The sequence below is a fragment of the Synchiropus splendidus genome, chromosome 3, assembly GCF_027744825.2.
Source record: "Synchiropus splendidus isolate RoL2022-P1 chromosome 3, RoL_Sspl_1.0, whole genome shotgun sequence".
Lineage (NCBI taxonomy): Eukaryota > Metazoa > Chordata > Actinopteri > Syngnathiformes > Callionymidae > Synchiropus > Synchiropus splendidus.
In genome coordinates, this window is record NC_071336.1 from 28,820,003 (window position 1) to 28,840,605 (window position 20,603).

A 20,603-nucleotide genomic window follows, 5' to 3' on the forward strand; every position below is an offset into this window, starting at 1 on the left:
AGCACCTGTTATCTTTCCAAAAATGTAGAAACACAAGTTGTGCCGCTGTACAGAATCAAAGAGTACACAAACGCAAAGAAAAGGAATGTTCAAAAGTCATTGGGGTTTTTTTTTCTTGTTTTGTTTTCATACAAAAAAAAAAAAAAAAAAAAAAAAAAGGGACAGCTGGAGTTGTTCCTCACAACAGCAACAACGAAAAGGCAAGAGGGGGCCGGACAGACGAGCACACCATGCACTTGATGGAACAGGAGTTGGTTTGGTCACTTAGCATAGTTGTGCATAGTTGTAAGGCATCAATCGAGCAAGGTCGCTGTGAGAGACATCCCGCCACGCGTCTCCTTCAGTCGCCGCAGACACAACGTCGTGTCACTCACAGTCACATTTCCTGCTCCTCTCCACGGATAAAGAGGCTGGCGAAACCCTGAGCGAGTCGAGTCGCGTGAAGTTTGGGATGAGATGGATGTGCAGAGGGCTTTTCTCAGAGGGAAGTGGCCGAGCTCGAGCACCACTGGAAGAATCGCAACTGTCCTCGAGGGCTGGTGGAGCTGCAGATGGTTGTGTTCAGGAGTGCAAGAAAACATGGTCGCACAAGCGGCGCTTCATATGGCATCAGGTGCGAGTTTCTGCTCATGGCTTCAGTGGGATGACGCTTCGGTATGGAGGAGATGCGTAAACAGTCTTGAAAGAGGCAGCAAAAGGACTGGGCTTCTCACATTTTTTTTTTGTTTTTACACGAGGAAGAATCTTCAACACGAAAGCAAGTCTCAACACTCATCTCAGTCACGACTTTAAATCTTTGTTTTCGAATGGCACTTCAAAACACCAGAAATGTCTGCTTCCGCCCTCCCACTGCTGCTTCTCCTGGAGGTTCACTGACGACAACAGAGTGGTGTGTTCAGCCACTAACGCCGGAAACAGGAGTGGACGAATAAATACAAGGAAACTCAGCAGGAGCCAAATGAGGTATCTATGTATTGCTCTAAGTCAACAAAAGAGGAATTAAAATTAAATAAATTAAATAAAATCAGTGGTTTATCAAGATGGGAAGCGAGAGCAACAGAAGGGAGGTGCACGGAGAGGTGGGGGCGGGGAGGGGGGGCAGCGGTGCCCCACCCTGACCAGTGTGTGAGCGTGGAGTGTCAGGAGACTCTGCTTCCCTGAGGTATTTCTTTGGAGCTGGTTTCTCCTGCGGCTGCAACAGCGGAGTTGCCGTTCTTGGAGGTCTGGCCCTCTTCAGAGTTGGCGTCGCCCTGCTCCTGTTGGAGGCCGTCCCAGCTCGCCTTGTTCAGACCCATGTGACCCAGCATGGTCTGGGACAGGCAGGTGTCTGAGAAACGGGCCCATTCTGCGAAGAGCGGCTCCGCCACGTACGTCATGAAGCCTGGAAGGGAAGGGACGGGAGATTGGAGCGCCGCTGCCACGGAGCATGACTCAAGACGTCAGACTGCTGCTCACCAATCTGAATGTTGCCGACGGTGTTCGAGTGTCTGTCACACAGGGGGCTGACTTCAAGTTTGTGTTTCCTCTCAATGTCTCCTAAAAAGAAAAAAAGATAGGTGTTTGATAAACTGTGATGTCCTGCTCTAAGACAACAGAGAGGAATCTAACCAGGAGCTCTAAAACTACAGTAACACACCTATGAAAATGACAAAAGAAAACACTTACACTAGCACAGACAGTGAACGCAACACTGGGCTACCCAACCCGTGTGCCACTCACTGGCGCTGTTCAACCACAGCATTTGGGACGATTCGTCTGTCACTGAAACCTTTGAGGTCAGGAAAGATTAGCCCGCGTCCACGTGCGTGTGGAAACCCAGTTGCGTATGAAACAAAAGGCATGGCAGGTCTGCTCTTCAGCACAGTTATCTGATTATGACCCAGAAAGTTTCAGCGAAGACCAGGAACCAATGGATTTTGGGAGCGACTGTTTCACACGAGACGTTCTCACTAGACGGGTGCTAGAAATCTCCCTGGCTAACCAGGCTACTATTCCCATGTGTTAAGTGTTGGTAGGGATGCTTTGGAAAGAAAGGTCTGAGACTTCAGATCAAAAATGTCCCTGGGAGTCAAAGTCCAAGTTGACCTGCTGAGATTACAAGGTTAGTCTAGGGACAACAACCAGTGGGAACAACTCACATTTCAATATCCTGGACTGTTGTTTGTTAGTGAGGGAGAGGAATGAGATGGATGAGATCAGATGAGGACCAGTGCAGCTCAACAACCACCAGCTAACATGTTAGCATTTCACATTATCAACGGTTCTCCTTTAGAATTATGAGCAGAACAAAGCACCATGTTGTTGTTCATCACGCTCAATACTAAGGATGCTCTGATCAGATCACATGGATTGACAATAAATTTGTAACCACCAAAATGAAAAGACCTTCTGTATACATGATGTGAAAATATCAACCAAAAGATCATTTTAAATCAGACACGTTTCAATATACCTCTTCAAGAAGGCAAAAAAAACGGAAAAAAATAATGCAGCAACTATTCTGTCTAAAGGACAACTGAAAAACATTTAATTTGATGTGAGACCGATGATGTCGCAGTTTGGAGAATCTCTTGAGACTTTGCAATGTCCGTGTAATATTGACATACTGTAGACAGAAAGCACTGCATTTATGAAAGTTTCCACTCCAGATGTTTTTAAAACCTTCAGATTCAGGCGGCTGACAAACACTGCACCTGTCTCCAAAAACGGCGACAACAACTGAGAAAGGCTGGTTATCTAGCTCGGTGAAATTAATACTTATTTCTTATCATTCCGAATGTCATGCTCAGACCAGAGGGTGTTGCCAAGCGTCAGCTGCGCTAACATCCTGCTGCTGAGGAACCAGCGGTCTCACTTTCATGAGCCCAGAAAACTCTCTGGTGCTTTAAATGGCGTGTTTAACTTGAAGGCGCTTCTCTGTGCATGTGCTGCAGGATGGAAACTTTCCATGACAGATTGAAAGAACCTCCACTGCAGACATGCAGCTGCTTAGTGAGCAGCGAGTAGGGAGGAGCGGACGCATCACAACCAGCGGGGTTTCATCAGAGCGCCGGCTGTCACACGTGTTCAGTTGTTGTGATCGACAGGGACAGTCAGTTGTGATCAGCATTCACCGATCACGCTGAAATCGGCTGATCATGATCGGTGACCGATCGATCGGAGCAGCCCTACTCCATACATTGCTCAGAACTGTCTGACCCTGACTTTCTTCTCAGAGGAGCAGATGACTGTGATTGGGCATGAGTGCTCTTAAAGCCTCTGTAAAGGTCAGTGAATTTCTCCGCGAATGTTGTTACTGTAAACACCACATCAGCAAATACAACTGCGCAGCACGGCTCAGCTGAAGCCGCATCAGCGTGAGGGCAGCTACCTTGCTCGAAAAACTCCTCCGTCACCTTCTCACTCCACAGTTTGCTGAGCTCCCAGGGTCTGCAGGGGTTACATATGTCCGCACACTTCAGCGCCATCTGTACAGAGAGTCCACCGTCAGTCACAATTGCCGTGTTGAAGCAGCTGCGTGTCAGCGCCACCGCTGACCTGCAGGATGAAGTGGCGATGACTGGCGTTGCTCAAGCACAGGTTGTCCTGGTCCAGGTGCAGACGGAAGCGGGACAGGTAGTCATTCTGTCTGCTGATGTCTGTGGCCAAGATCAAGGAGCCCAACTCTCTCTCAAGGTTTAAACTGCAAAAGAAGATCCCGTTTTTTAAAAGTAAAATAAATTCCAGAGTCCAAAGCAAACTGAAGACTGACCTATCCTCAGCGGGCAGGTGTGAGAACAGCCCCGTCTCTCTCAGCAGGCCCACTGCAGACTTCCAGTGATGATTCTCAAGAACTGAGGTATTCTAACATTCAAGTCCAGAGACATGGCATGAGACAAACACATTTATATTCAAATGGCATACAAGTTACCTGATAGAGCGTAGCAAGATAGTGGTGAGTCTTGATGAGGAATGGCTGGTTGACCCCTGGATGGTCTAGGTCATGCGTGGCCGCCGCCAGCAGTCCCAGTAGTATGTCGTAGGAGGTCAGAGATTTAGCTAACTGCAAGTGACAAGAGGAAAAAGCCCATATGACCGTGGTCGATCAACAGTGTCTTGTAACTTCCAAAGATCAGCGGAGACACTCATCTCACCATGGGTTCACGCAGGTAGCAGTACATGGCCTGGGTGACATCTGCTGCATGGACCGCATTGTGGTAGGGGTTGTCGCTGTGGTAGTCCTCCTGAACCATGACCAGGAACCTCCAGAGTTTGACCATGTCCAGCTGGAAGAGCTCCACCAGGCCGTACTGATTAAGTAGGTGGAAGGTCAAAGTAATGAGGCTGTTTCCTGGAAACCAAAGCACAAAGAGGAATCCGCCGTCATTGATTATTGCCTTGCAACTTAAAACCATCTTAGCAAGCACTGCAGGAAATTATTTGACATCAAAACAACTAGATACAATTTCAGAAAAGCAAAACTAGTAGTCTTTAAGAGAGTGGATCATGTGTGGGTTCAACTCAAAATGCCTCGTGACTGATACATTTCATTTAAACCCACCGTTTGTCAGCCTATCAAACAGGAAAATGTCAAAATTCCAGTTGCCGACTCTATCCAACATGCACTGCAACAGATGAAAACATACATTAAACAAAGTTAAACGGCATCACGCTGCTGAATATTTTATTGAAGAAGGTCGGGTGTCCTACTCGAGCCTGTCCAGTGTAGTCTTCATCTAAAATGTGGAGGGGGATCTGCTGAGGGATTCCCCGCAGAAGGCGAGATGAGTGGAGATATCTCTGAAAGCTGAGAAGCCTCTGAACCCTCCTCTCGGGAGCAGAGCTGTCTGAAGTGGCGCCACAGCCCAGACGAGCTGCACGTGCAGGAACACACATGTGTCAAGACTCAAAATGATGAGGTCATAAGCAGGAGCGGTCACAATAATGTCAGGACAACACTCGCACACAATGAATACCTTCAAAATGGAATCACAAACAGTGACAGGATTCTGACCTGACGTATGTTCCTGGTGGAATAGACAGGTCTTGACAGCACGATGGGTTTAAAGGTCATAGGAGAAAATGACCAAGTGTTTGTGACACTTTAAAACTTTAGAATTTAAATGTGGTGGCAGACTTTCCTGCTACATAGCAGCCAACTAAGAAGCAAACACCTTGTTTAGAACTGTAAAGACACTTCTCAATACCACAAATGAACTCTCAAAAACTAAATGGTATCAGTCATGTCTGGAACTGCAGTACCCATGAACAGCCACAAGGAGAAAAATTCAATAAATTCAGCATTTCTCTTCAATCATACGTAGTTGTTGCAATGTGATGACATCAGTGAGAATGTGGCAGCACATTTACGTCTTATTTTAACACTCAACCTGAAGGCAGCATCGCAAAGAGCTGTTTTCAAGTGCCGCATCCTTAATAAATCAGGCCAAGTGGAAGTCAAACCTGAGCTAAGCTGGTTCTCCACTCTTGAAACACAGTTGGAATAAATTGCGACTTCACAAGTTGGAGTTTCACACACGACAGTACAGACAGACCAAAACATCTTACATCCAACGGCAGTCACATGACCACTGACCGTACCAAGCAGAAACAAGGATGTAGATAAACCTATCTGAATTTGTATACCTTCTCAGGGAATGGGATGATGGTATGATCACAGGCCTGAAATGCATCAAGTATTGGGAACATACAGACAATAGAGTCCACCAGGAGGGCACAAATGAGACTATAATGTGAGGTCAGCACAAATATATGGGGGCTTAGTTGAGCTCTGGATTTTGGACACAGAATCAAGTGGTGAACAACAACAACAGAAGGGACATTAGAAAAGGCAATCCCTGTGAATGAGACTCACCATGAAGAGTTCGGAAGTCGATGCACAGGTAAGGGTGGGGGCTTCTCTGTTCCGGTTCAAAACCAACCTGACTTCTCACTCTCACATCTCCTAGAAGAAATGAGCATTTATTCCTCAAACTCTGGCTGTCTGAGAGAAGTCACCCAGATGTGCATGTAACATTACAGACATTTGAGAAACGCTAGCGGAAGATGATATAAAATGCAACCATTAGATATAAAAAGTCACTATACTCATTTTACTGAAGTTTGAAAACATCTTGGGAAAATCCTGGGAGTCGATAGCCTTTCAATAAAAAATAAATAAATAAAAAAGAAATTTTATTGCTAATTTTAGTAAATAATGTTGAAATTTAAGTGAAGTTAGAGGATTTAAAGAAGCATAAACCAAATGGAAATCAAACAAAATGTGTCCTGTGGTGCACATTTTTTAAATTATTAACAGAACACTCGGCCACTCACTGTTTCTGCAGCTTAAACCACACACTGTTAGCAGTGTGTGGTTATGGATTGCAACTGAGGTGGATTTAATTTTCTACAGTTTCTTCACAATCGCCCTTGTTTTCGGGCTCATGGAGTGACGTCTTGCTGTGCTCATCTTCTAACGTAAAGAAGTCAATGCTGGAGGCTCACAACTGTGCAGCCGCACCATTTAACCTGAACAAACTTTGGGGTCTCTGGATGAGGAGCAGCCACAGACTAGACGTTTACATCCATCCCTATAGACATACATGCCAATTTAGAAATAAACATGTAAAAAGATCATTCATTTTCAATAAAGAACATGGATTTCTCAATGGTTTTACTTTATCAAACTATCATGAAATATTTTCTCCCTGTATTCTACCATTTTCATCACTTACACATGACATGCTTCAGAATGTATACGTGGTCATAAAAATATACACGACCAGCAAGTGTGATTTATTTATTATTTCAGAAGAATTGGTTGGTAAATATCAACTGGCCAACCCCCACGTCCAGACCCCGGTGGACAGACAAAGACGAGTCAAACAGTGCTGCATGCAAATGCTGTGTCAGGAGAGTCAACTAGACTATTAGTGATTGAAGCTGTTGGAGGTGTTTTAAAGTCCATCTCAGGACAGTTTAGTCATGAGTCAGCAGAACCAGCTCCGGGAGTTTGTTCTGCACAGTTGTAAGAAGAGGGTGAGGTGACAGGACGTGCTAAAACGCAGATGCAGTCAGATGCCAAATGTTTGCTGTCCCAGCCAACATTAAACACAGCAAGCCTTTTAAATCGACATTAAACGGAGGCACTAACAGAGCAAAGGCGTGTCAGGCGTTTTCATTTCGTTCATGTCTTGTAAAAAAAAAAATCAAAGCATTCACACGTGTTGTCTCCCCAAAAACCAGTGTTTACTTACTTGTCAACAGTTGTTTGAATACTACACAAGCTCCTAAAATATCAAAAGCTCAAAATTACTTTTCAGAGGATCAGAAACACTCTTATGTTGAAATTTGTGCGAGTGTGTCCGAATAAGTGGCATTACATGTCAACAAGTACAAACAACAGGATTTTAAAAAGCACTGTGTGTGTGTGTGTGTGAGATCCGAAACATCTGTCACATCTGCAAATACATGTGCGTGAGCTCTGCACGTGTGTGTGCATGATTAGTGATTTTTCGGAGTCAAAGGGTCCATGCTTCCCTCCAGCGCTCTGCGCTGGATGTAGGTCACGCCATTATAACTGATGTGGCCGAAGCTCTGAGTCCAGCTTTTTGAGATCACGTCAGCCTTATCTTGCCAAACTGAACCCTGGACGGGGGTAAAAACCAGCCAGCATTAGGGAGCTTTTCTCTGCACTCTATTTGATGCGAGGTTCACAGAGACAGATGCTTTATGCCGAAGACAAACGAGAGTGTACGTCAATGGCTTAATCTCCGAGAGCTCAATAAAACGCAGCTAGTGAGACCAGGCACGTGCGTTTGTTGTTGACTCATAAGTATTATTATTAAGCTGCAATGAGGCAGAGTAGAGAAATATCACGTGAAAGCTTTCAGTAATCCGCGCACTGTGCCTGCTGTCTACAGCCGTCCGCCTACCTCACTATACTCACTTGCTGTGAGTCAAGTCACTGCTGACAAACAGCACAGGGATATTTACAGAAACCGTGCGCTCAACTCTTTAATATGCATTTATTGGAATACATCGCAGGCCGGTGGAAAACACATTTATGAAACGGAAAAAATGCCCTGTATGTTTTATAGTGCGAGTCACAACTGGATGATTCAAGGATGATTCACAATTTATCAGTGAGCACATTTTCAAGTCCATCATCCAATTTCATAAAAGGAAAGCACTTCATCAGTCATGTGACTCCTCCTTGAAGGGTCATCTTGGTTACACAAGAGGAGGGGGTGGTGGGTGGTCCTACCCCACTCAACACCACTAGGTCCCAAACATCCCAAAGAGTCATGCGAGTTTGAATCTGAGAGAAATGACTGGAGCCACATGTATTCATAGGCCTTTTTTTAGCTGGACCAGAGAAGATGGTGTCGTCCCTGTTGGGGGATAATGCTAGTTGCATAGGTGTCAAACTGCAGGGCTGGGGGCGAAAATGAAGCCCAACATAAACTTAAATTGCGGGGGGATGCAGTGTTCCTAACATCACAGGCTGATGGTTTTAATTTCTGGGTGGATTATCGGGATGAGACGTGCCAAAGTGCTCCAAGATATTTATAACTTTGTGTCAGCTTTGTCATCATTAGCAGAGTTATAGCAGCACAGCGCTTCTATATCATTACCAACCATCATTTACAGCTCACTGCAACGAAATATTGGCTCTTGTCCAGCCACTGTAACGATAGAGCACTGCGGGAAACCCTCATATACAAGTCTAAAATAAATCTGAAAACTTCAAAACAGAAGAATTGATAAGAAGAAAAGTCGATGTCGATGTGCTTGGAGGAGAAAAAGCCAGAGTCTCTCTTGCGTATTCAAGGCAGGGATGGTGGGGAAGGAGAAACTACCCGGAGAGATTCTTCTGGCTAAAATTAGCTTCAAGAAATAAAACATGAGATTGATATCGCATTGTGTTTGGACTCTCATTTCCTGTTACAGACCAGTTGATAAATAGGCATTTTGTTTAGCCCACCACTTGGACTGTGTTTAATACTTTGGCTCCTGCTACGCATGCATTACGCTGGACGCTCTGCCGTACATGGAAGACTAGGAAAACAAGCCATTCCAGTAAATATTTAATCACCTTGCCAACATCTAAACAAGCAGGAGTTGGAATAAAGCTAATATAAATTGAAGTCGGACTGTCTTGACTGTGGACAGTTGTTGAGAGAACGTTTGGTTCACTGTGGCCAGGGGTTGTTCAGGTTCCAATCATACCATCATCCCTACTGATGCTGATAAGTCAGATGTGACCTGGCTTCATCCAACGTGTTTTAATACATCAATCCATGTTCAGTACTTTTCTGCTCCATGTTCAGTCAGTTTAAGACACACACAATAAGCACACACATGAACACAAACCCACGTTCTGATTCCCCTATTTTCAGCTGTGTTGTTATCAAATCTGTCACTTTGAAAAGAAAATGCTTCCCAACAACCTTCATACACAGAAGCTAATCCTCCTCAGATTGAGAGATTATCAAAAGGCAGAGGATTGAGTGGACGTGCCCTCCAGAGCCTCCCATCTTCCGATGATCCCGCCAGCGTGCTCTCCTTACAGCTGTTTCAGCCATTTTGTGACAAAGCATTGTGATCATAAAGTGAGTCTCACTCTGTGTGTGTGTGTGTGTGTGTGTGTGTGTGTGCATGTTTGGCAGCATCACAGCAACTCTTACCTAGCATGCGAATATAGAGCGCCGTCTGGTCTGAGCTGTCGTAGGAGATCGCCCCACGCCTCTGAGGAAACACAAGGACAAATATTTGTGAATTTTATTTTGGAAAACCAAGATTAACGTGGACGAAACACACTGGTATATGAGGTCTTGTATACACAGAGATGGAGAAATGATGGGCAGTGTGTGTACAAACAGACTGTTAGGCTGATAAACATATTCCAGCAGGCTATCATCAGCCAGACTGCACTTACACCAGCGCTATCAGTCATGAGGAAGTGGACACGTCATGCAAACGCACACAAACAAGAACACGTGCTCCTCTCTCACACACACGCTCGCACACAATTCTGCTCATTTCCTTTGACACAGGACCACGTTTCACATTAGTCTAATAGAAACATTGAATCAGCTTTGCTTGAACTCATCGATGAGACGTTTCTTTGCTCGCTTATCTGTTTCTGTTACAAAACAGCGTGAAACTATCTTGAGCATTGATGAATTACAGTTAAATGGATAGCGCAACAGAATGGACAACCATGTCATAAGGTCAACACAACAATAATACTAGTTTGTCTTTCTAACATTAACTGCCAACCCGCTGAAACGTGTGATTTACAGTCGGTCAACTCTGTCCAACATGGCTAAAAAAACTTTCCTTATTCAGAGACATCAACAAACCAATGTTTGCAACGTCAACCACTGAATGTAGACGAGCCATGGCAGTTGGGTTGAGTGTTTGCTCGGTCGAAAAACAGCTGCTAAAGGCTCCACTGAGATAAATGCACTCCACAAGTCATCGTCTCCCTTCAAACCACCACTGCACTCTACCGTGGGGGGGTGGGGGGTGCCCTGGCTTAGAATTACTCATTCCACAAAGTGCCAGCATGACTCTGCAATGGCTGACTCACCTGACCAGAGAAGGCCTTTAAAGCTCGACTGCTTATAAATAAGATGATATTGTCAATCTGTAAGGGGAGGATTGAAATGCGGCCACGATAAATAATGGAGAACCTTGCTAGGTTTTCTCTGAAATCGCATCCAGGGCAACTGACGTGTCCAGGCAGGGTTCACAATGGTACAGAGGCCCAAACATACAATTCAGAATAAATACACATCTATCAGTTCACGTCACCAAAGACAGTCTGCATCTGCGCTCGCACCTGACAGTGTTGACTGAGCTCAGGGAACCTGCCGATACAAGAATAATATTTTACCAGAGAACAAACAGCTTGACTCAGGGTGGGTAATCTGCAAAGCTATATTTTAGTGTAAACAGGCCTCTGTGTTTACACACAGCACCAGTGGTTAGTCTAGTGTGAGCTTTATAGATCGTGTGCAAGTATGCATAGCAGACATGTGTCTATTTGTGTGTAATGGAGCTGGTGTCTGCCCCAACATGCGTGGGAACTGTATAATTTTGGCTCGGAGGCTGTGAATGCAACTGACCAGCCTGCCAACACTTGCCCAAACAAACCTTTTGGCCAGAGTTTGACACACACACGCACACACAACAAGACACACAGTTGGTTGGCACTGGCTTGCGCAGCCTTGCAAGCTGTTGAGGCATAGGGCGGAGTGCAAGACCTTATCATGGTCAGATTCCCACTGTGGACAAAGACAGAGTCACATTTTACCCTTGAAACCATCTGACAACAAACATGGCCGCCATGCCTTGCAATGCCGACACACACACACAAAACCTTATTCAGGTGACTGTCAAGGTCCAGTAGGTATGAACTGAAGACTCTTAGGAACGGCTTCATGTTTAAATGTTGTAATACTCCGAGCAACAGCAATGAAAAACAAAATATACCAGAACTGAACAAATAATAAACTCTAGAGTTACCGGGCCAAAGAAACAGGAGTAGCACCAGGGTGGCTTTAATAAAAAGGAAGAAGTGTCCATCTTTGGAAGGAAGGCCGCCATTCCAGAAGGGAGGAGTACCTTGAAATGCATCCTTTATTGCCGTCGAGTCTGGGAAGTAACCGTCATCGGCACTGGCTCATTGGCTCTGTGGTCGGTTCACAGGTTCTGTTACGATGGCGCTAAAGTAATAGGTCTGTCTAGACCTATTTCCACACTCAAAAGATATTTACGGTCTTTTTATAAACTATGTGAAACTAATTTAAGCTTGTTTAGCATTCAAGATCAGTGTATCTTATTAAAATAAATATAGTAATACACTATATTCGTCGTTGACGGGCCAGCACCAACTGGACCACAAATCACTCGGGCATTAAAATAACCAACACCAGGCAAGCCAAAAAGCAAAGAAAAGTTGAGGGTTGCGACAGAGCACTCACAGAGCCAACAAGACACATAGGGTCACTACCAGCTTGAAGTCGTTTCTCTCAGTAGTTTCTTAACTGGATGGCTTGTAATTCTGATGTACAAGTTACAGTCACACTGCACCACCAAAAACATTTTAAGAGTGGGCTATTTGACCTAAAATAGACAAGGTAGGGGTAGGTACTAGATCGACTTGGGCTTCATCCCCATGGCAAGGCTGAATGACTCATCATATTCTGATCCAGAACGACACGATCTTGAAAGATTAAACTGGATTAGATTACTACGCTGTGCAGTTCATTTTCTCTCTTGCAGCACTACAGCAATCTCAGATGAAAACAAAGGGTAAAAATGTCAGCCAAACCCAACTGCATTTCGAGATCATGTGCCCATTTGAGCCCTGTACAGTGCTGACGGCTTCTGTTCGTATTCACTCGTGGATTGGTAGCACGTATGGCACGCTTAGAGATTAATCTCCACAAATAACAGTGCTGGTTACTAGGGAGAGCCTTGTGGCTGCAGAGCTGCACCTACTCAAGCCAGGTTTCTAGGAATTGCTTCATTTCTTTAGTTGTTTAGAATGTGTATGAATGTTACTAATAAACTAAAATAGAAATGAATGCGACTTTTCATCCTTTCATCTTTTTAATATGCATAATATCATACCATCATGTTGTACATGACAGAAGAAAAAAAAATTTGCAATTCAAAAGTGGTTGGTTCATCCCAACCAGAAGACTCAGACTCAGAAGACTCAGGTTTCTCATGTGTTGGTAACAACACCAGAACCAACATAAGAGGTGACAATGGATATTTTTTTCGACAAGGCACCGATAAATCATCATATTGCTTACGGTTTCTGTCATGCAAATTGATATGTACATACAGATTCCATAGTGTGGCATCATCAGCAGTAGTAGACCTAAGGGGCCGGGTCGACCAGGTATCCACATCGGATGAGATAAGACGGTAAAGATTGTCTGTTGTTACAGGAATATTCTAGTTATATCAAGCAGAACCAGACAGCATACCGGGACCAGATAGACAACAACACCAGTCATGACTGAAGATCCAGACCTGCCATCGGACTGAAATACAGCTAATTTTAATTTTGCCTCCCTCTGACTTTTGTAGTGTGAGATCGAATGCAAAACTTCACACAGGACCTTTCAAATATACTCATATTAGAAAGCTATGAGCTCAACAAGAGAAGTTATCTCTGGTGTAATCCCAAAGCACTAACGTAATATGCCAATAAACAGGCCTATAACAATGTCAGAGCCCAGCTGGTGAACACGACATGCACCTCAGCTCACGTGTGCCGTGCAAGCTAACAGAATAAATGATCTTCCCAAGTTTGGATGATCACAGATTCTTTTGCGTCAGCGATTAGCGTGTAAACATAGTGACACATGGGTGAGCTGGTGAATTCTGGTGGTTTGAATGACTGGTGGAATTGGGTTTCGATTGAGGCGATGACATATCTGCACGTAGGCACAAGCTTGTGCATGCATGTAGACCTGCAGGCCACGTGCCAAAGGGCATGAAACGCCTCTGCCTGACATCGACAGTCACTGTAGCATTACCCAGCATCACTACTTGGTAGCTAACCACTAGCCAAACTGTCCTTGTGGAAAGCTTCTCAAGGAGCATGAAATAATTACACTTCTGGATTGGCAAGTTTTCACGGTTGAAGGTGACCTCAGAGACCTCAAAAAAAAGAACAATAACCCCAGGCAGAATTCCAAAGTGGAGATAAGAAACACGGCTCCATGTAAACAAGCTAACAAGGATCAGCAGCAGGCACGATGACCAAACAGTCTGGGAGTAATGATACTTTTCACACTGCCGAGGGGAAGCAAGCCTGAGGTCTCCATTTTCAGACTCCGACAGTAGACGCAGGAAACCTCACAAATGTGAACTCAAATAACCTTAGCAGAATCCCGAGGAATTCTAACAGTAAATATGTGTTTAGCCTTTGTCAACAGTGTCTTTGTAGCGGTGACGTCTGTTTTTTCTCAGAGCAGAGAGATTAGCATGATCAGTATGTGCTTCTGAGATCATGAGCTTGATGCTGCCTAAGAAACAGTGATCCGAAATTAAAATCAGCTCCACAGCTATTTCAAACATGCATTCTTGCTTCTGAAACGTTGTAGGCGCAGAAACACTGACGCATTCTTTATTCTGTTCAGTGAGCATCACACACACAACCCCATTGTTTGACCGTTTTAGAGAAGCCATCGCATTTTAAGTGAATAAAAACAAACCCCATAAGTGAAGTCAGACTTCAAAATACTTTGTTTCTACGTTGATCAAACACAGACATGTAAACTCAGGGGATTAAAACGGGCTGAGCTGAGCACGGTTTCATAAACTGAAAGCTTCCTTCTGAGTTATGACCTCTTACGGGGCTTTGCTGTGGAGGACGTCACATTCCAGTAACTGAGTGCTAAGCCATAAACACAGATAGATTTGAGGCGAATGTGTGTGCGTGTGCACACAAGTGCTCAAGCTGCTGCACACACAAATTCACTAGATGGAATCTACTTGTTGCCAAAGTGTTTTATGAGAACTGTGTCCACTCTGACACACTCCAGATGCAGGGTTTCTGCTGGTTTAAGGAAAAAGCCTGAGGAGATCTGAGTCAATACCTCAGACGAGGCCCCTGTTTGATTGACAAGCCATTGTTGTCATGAGGGGGGAAAAAAAGCATAAGCCAACTTTAAAACTTCGAACAAAGTGTAATGCTTTTGTTATATTTACTGTGCAAGCTTTGTGAGTTGTGTGTAAATAGGCCTCCAGCTATGCCGTCATTGCAGTTTGGAGATAGAGTCCTGCTTCATGTTCCACAGCCACTTCTCGCTGCCACCAGTAAATAGTCCACTATAATGCGAATAAAAGGCTGATCTGGAAATTCTTCAAGGAAACATGGGATGAAATTAAGAAATCCGGCTTGTGCAGAATGAAATTTTGTCCCAACGGATTACGATCCCTGAACGGATCGACACCCATCTCACCATGTCTGAGCTGCTTTTTTTTTTGTTTACACCACGTGACAAGACTACTACTGTAAATAAATCCTTAACAAACAACAGTCCTCCTGTACTGTCTGTAGCAAAATGTGAGGCCTCCACCACTGCGGGGTGCTGCTACGCCTTACAGTGGTGGAAGAGTCTTCTTTGCTTTCGGCTATCTGAGTTTTTTGTTGTGACAGTAAGGGATAAAGGGGAAAAAAAGTGACCCAACATATGAGTGGAAACATCAAAACATATCAACACATACCGCATCATGGAGGTGGACATGAGCTGCGTGTTTTTAATGGACAAATCCCCAGAGAAGCATAACTAAATGACAGGAATGGATGGAAAAGTCGTGCTTCCATATGAAGAGACGTACCAGGTATATTTTTAATCGATTTAGATTTGTCACTCAACACGTCAAGTATCAAATGAAAACACCATGACATGAGCCGGAGCAATTTCAAGTCAAACACTTTTTCACTTTTATTCAAGCCGAAACGTTTAAACAGGCTTTAATTGGACTTGGCTTGGGATTCAGATTTTAACTGTGTTGAGTTTCAGGCTGCTGCTGTAACAGCTTACAGTAAATATGATTAACATTCAGGCACACCAGTATGTCCTCTGACATCGTGTCTGTTGGTGTTGATATGTGGAGTCGCGCTCGCATGGCTGCTTGCACTCAGCAGTGCTGCACAAAAACAGTGTAGTCATGTGATAAGAGGGGCCCCCTTACAGTGGGGGGGGTGACGCAGGCAGAAACGGTGTATACGTCTAAATGAAGACAGGATGCTGGAGCCGTGGTGTTTATATACAAAATACTTCTTGCTGGTTTGTGCTTTCGAAACAACCTCTTGAAAATCATGGCGCATCAGCAGTGTGTGGGTTAAACTTTTCTAGGAAGATTGTGAAACGCGTCTTACCACATCCTGAAACGTCAATATGATGTCACGGCACAGAAAGAAAAGCTTATCAAGACATTCAGAGTCTGAGAACGAGCCGCTTTCCTTATCACATTCGACACAGAAATATCTCTCGTCTGAACACCATGTGTTGCTCATGATCTTTATGTCCTCTCTTAAACCAAGCAGATTTCCTTATGACACTATCCATCAATAAACTATACCAGGAGGCCGCAGACATTTCCAAATACATAGTCGAATACCACTAAATTTAAACAATTCTAACCCACAAAGGTTTTCTGATTTGAAAGCAACAGCTCGTAACTGAATAAACCATGAACAATGCCGTGTCTCCAAGTCAAATATTACCCAGGACAAATTTCACCGGTGTAATCCGCTTCACAAATGCTTGTAACTCATCATCAACACTGTCAGGAGCAGGCTATTTCTCTGCAGAGAAAAAAAACAGCTTCAGTGTGATTAGAAGCAAGTGACCAAGTGGTCCACATGACAGGGAGAGTTCATAGTAAAGCAGCAACAAACATGGCTGTATATAATATGTTATCTGTGATTACGTGTGTTAGGCAGTTCCAATGGGAACCACATGACTCTCCACTGAGTACAGCTGTTTGTCCTTTTCCCAGCGCAAATTCCCAGGGCTGCCTTCAACCCGTCACTTTGGAGAGGCAAACAAAGTATAACCTCACTTAGAACAGCGGATTAACAAGATTTGGGGACAAGCACCGCCATGAAGAAATGAACCCTTTTATGCATTCATCGCCTCATAAACTACATATTTACACCCAAAGAATTTTATGGCCACAAAGTGGCAGGCTGTTCTGAAACTCTGCCGACTCATAAAAGACGCTTTGACGTATGTTTAGGTTATAAATTGTCTTTATGTCTGAGGTGCGTGCTGAACTGAGGCTGAAGAAAGAGGCTCGTGAGTGTGCCGAACAAAATAGACACAGAACAAGACAAAGAGACTCTAGCCATCTGTAAGTGTGGAAAGGAGCCAAACCCCTGCCCACTGAGCCCAGGCGCATGCTTCACTCCCTCGCTCTGCAATCAAAGTCCAGCACAAGGACAGACCTGCTCCGCATCCACAAACATGCCCTGTTTCCACACGGATCTGGTTTGAATCTAAACATCTGTGATGGTTATAAGACCTCAACAAAGACTGTTGGGCATTCTGTTCGCGAGCTTTGCCAACTAAACCGGTGACTTCATGTCTCCTCTCCTACTGAATGTTATTGCAGCTTCAATTATTTGGCAACTCACCCTTTTCACCTGCAGCAAATGAGAATAATAAGAGTTTGAATATGCACTCTGACATGTTTCATACTGATCTAGCATGTGACCAAGAAAAAAAGCAATCGCTTAGGTGTGTATCCCGATAGGGTTATGTATTGGCAGGTATCTTGCAACACAATACATATCCCGATACAGGAGTGGCAATTCGATACGTTAAGTTTAGCAATATATTGTAATAAGAACCATCATTTTAAGGGGAAAATCAGATAATGCAGTACAATATCATGTGCATGAAAAGTTTGATGTCAGTCCAGTTCGACTTAGCAGTCCAACAGAGAACAAAATAAGTGTGCAAAAAGAAAACCTTAGTATTAAACATGTCACAAATGCAGCAGCATAACAAGTAATAAACAAAGATACAATATTACAGAACCACGTATCTTTAGTGTATTGATATTTTTATAACACCTGTAATTCTGTTGAGTTCTCTGGATGCCTTTTGTTGGCTAGCTCCCACCAACTAAAGAAAAATCCTGCGTTTTGGACGGTTTTCTTCTCATAAATGTATGAGAAAACAATAGTAGATTGACTACCTGCTCTGAGCATCTACGCAACTTTTAAACATGAAGGAGCTTGTCCATTGCAGATTTGGTTTTGATGAGGACGACAATACTGTACTGTTTGACAGAATACAGTGAATACAGCCGCTATCGAACATAGAACATCGTCATTGTAACATTGAAACAAATGATGACCAAGCTTGTTTGTTTGCGCATTGCTCTCTCTGTTCATGTATATAGCAGTTGACAGGTCTTCTGATACATACATCTTCTATTCCACTACATACATCTTCCTCCAGAGGAGGGTTGTGGGGCTCACAGAGGCAATCTCAGCATCTGCACTTACTCTAACGTTCCTTCCATTTAAATGAGGAGATGGCAATGACACCACAAAGCTAAACTGGTTCACAGCACAGACAATTATCTCATTGAAAACTCTGATACAAGGGGTGACTATAGATGGCACTAGCAGCCAAAGCCTGCATGTTCTTGTCTGTTGTGGAGCATAAAGCATTGTGGTCCAGCAAGGAAGGTACATTTTCACTGCAATTTTTTAGCCCCGACTAGCGCGTAGCCTGGTATTCCCAGAGGGCTGCACACACCTACGTGCAACTATAAACGCTTACAGCAAGAGAAACCTACATGACAGGGCTGCGGTTTAGCCTCCACCTCATGGTGTCATAAACTTCAAGACGATGATTGATGAGTTGCAGGCTATTGGAAAGCCAAAAATATAAACCAATTGACAAAACCTAAACATTCATTACCAGCCATTAAAACTGGCTTCGGTGTGCAGAAAGTGGCATCGATGAACAGGAGTTTCAATGTCATTACTTGGGTCCTGAGACTCGAGAATCTTTCAGTCGTTGGATTTTACATCATTTGAACTTCCTTGCTGTGTTGTTTCTCACCTGCAGCACATCCTTTTGACCACCTTTTTTGTACACCATACATATTCCAAAGTCAGTTCTTTACCACAATTCCAAACATATTAAAAGCTTCTACAAACAAGCTAAACACTGATCTTTTTACCCTTTACCCATTCTTTTTATACAGCAAGTTCAAGCAGATACAGTATATAACAAAGACCACATGGCAACTGTAGCTTGAACAAAAGAAGCCAATCAAGCTAGCGCCATCTGCGGCTTGATCTCTACATCTTTCAGTATCAAAGGACGCAACGCTTCAGCGCTCCAAACTCCAGAGACCAATCCTCAGTCCAGACAGATCCACAACACAGGTCCTTTGAGAACCACTGCTGCGCATTAACCATTGAAACTACATGCCAAGACTGGGAAGGATGTTCAAAGTGGACACACATGGCTGGGTATGTGGAGCAGGATCTGACACAAAGAACTAATGGACAGAGCTGTGAACGGGATGACGGGGCTCATGTGTTGGGGAGCCATTCAACAATGTGGGAGTTCCAGTTCATAAAGGCATAAGTGACAGCCAGAGAGCTGTGTATACACACTGCCACCGTTGTCCACCAAGAGGGAGCCTTAAAGGAGACTTTGAACCAGCTATAAATCTGGGACATGACCTCGGCGCTATGCTCAATAAGTAAACTTACCCAGAGGTCAATACTTCAGATGAGACACAGGGATAACAACAGCCCTTTCATACCAGCAACTGCAGTGCAACACAGATCTAACAAGTTTCTGTCAATGTGTCATCAAAATGGGTGGGAGAAAAAAAACGTTATCAGCTACCCAGGTCAGTTGTTATTAGAGTAAGCTTATTTATCTGGGGCCGAGAGATAAAGATGGGTGAGAAGGGTTGTGTGTGTGTGTGTGTGTGTGTGTGTGTGTGTGCACGACTTGGGGCCTAGATATCCAACAACCACCTGCAAGATTCCTGTGGATCATTCATACATTTGCAATGTCTCCAAATGTGACCGCATCAAGGAAAAGTAGTTTGGATTGTGATTACCTGAGACAGCTGCCTGGGATCAGGGGCCCCGAAGAGAGATGAGCTGGAGCTGAAACTAATGGCTCCCCTCCGGCTCAGGACATGCTTGGGAACCGGCCTGTCTAGAGGCAATACCGGCAGCTGGTAACATACTTCCATTGAACAGTCAGGGCTGGATCCGGATCAGAATGATATGTATATACTGTATATACACAGAGGGAAAAAAAATCTGAAAGTGAAAGGCGGGTGCTTCTAAAAAGTCAGGCAAAAATAACTGTCCGTGTAGAAGGAAGAAAAAAAAAAGATCAGTTGTCAAACTGCAAAGTAATTGTGATCATCGTGAGGGGCTCTAAACTTGCCTTCACTAATGGAGGCGCTGCTCTACCTCCACCGCTTCATCGCTTTTAGTGTCACTCGGAACGCGAACAAGGGGAACCATGCCGGGGTTTTTTTGGCTTTTTGAAGCGCTCTTCTTATTTGACTGAGACACAGGCCCGCGTCCGAGGAGATCTTCTAGTCATTTTCTGTCCGTTTTATGACAAGGCTTCCTCGTTTCCAGCGCAGAGAAGACGTCCGCTCGTGCGTCGGTGCTCGCGGATATCCATAGCCCGAGAACGAAAACAAAAGGCACGGCCACTTGGGGGGTAAAATGTCACCAACAAACCATACTGTGTCAAAGGCGGTCCACGTCAGGCAGCTCCGCGAGAGTCGTCCGCCTTCAACACGTAGGGCTTTTCCGTGTTTTTTCTTGCAGAAGCTGCATAACGAAGGAGCAGTAGTCTGTGTCGCCGCTGACCAGAGGGGAACCCCGACGTTCTTCTCACCCACGACCACTTTGGCGAGCTTGGGAATACATGGGAAACAAAAAAACAACCTAAAAGCGACAGCTAAATGGCCACGGATGAGTGCAATTCCTCAAAAGAGCCTACATTTCGCCTTTTTATGTTGAGCTTCTGCCTGATTTGAAAGCACACACCACCTGCCAGAGATGGTGCTGT

The 20,603-nt window shown here is 44.3% G+C and overlaps 1 protein-coding gene across 4 annotated transcripts; it reads right to left on the reverse strand.

The window, feature by feature from the left end:
* Positions 1-140: 140 nt before the first annotated feature.
* On the reverse strand, positions 141-20,594 carry pde7a (phosphodiesterase 7A). 4 transcript variants are annotated; one of them, XM_053859772.1, is made up of 13 exons: positions 19,965-20,594; positions 19,627-19,879; positions 9,672-9,732; positions 5,855-5,944; positions 4,690-4,853; positions 4,541-4,604; positions 4,134-4,330; positions 3,911-4,042; positions 3,752-3,843; positions 3,538-3,682; positions 3,371-3,467; positions 1,456-1,536; positions 141-1,381 (listed from the first exon to the last, which is right to left on the reverse strand). In XM_053859772.1, exons 2-13 carry the CDS (start codon positions 19,762-19,764, stop codon positions 1,140-1,142), a joined length of 1,503 nt encoding a protein of 500 aa, XP_053715747.1. In that variant the 5' UTR covers positions 19,765-19,879; positions 19,965-20,594; the 3' UTR covers positions 141-1,139. The 4 variants fall into 4 exon arrangements, with proteins under 4 accessions (XP_053715747.1, XP_053715749.1, XP_053715746.1 ...); XM_053859774.1 differs by having other exon boundaries at positions 5,855-5,941; positions 19,627-20,594; XM_053859771.1 differs by having other exon boundaries at positions 19,627-20,594.
* Between the last annotated feature and the right edge of the window lie 9 nt (positions 20,595-20,603).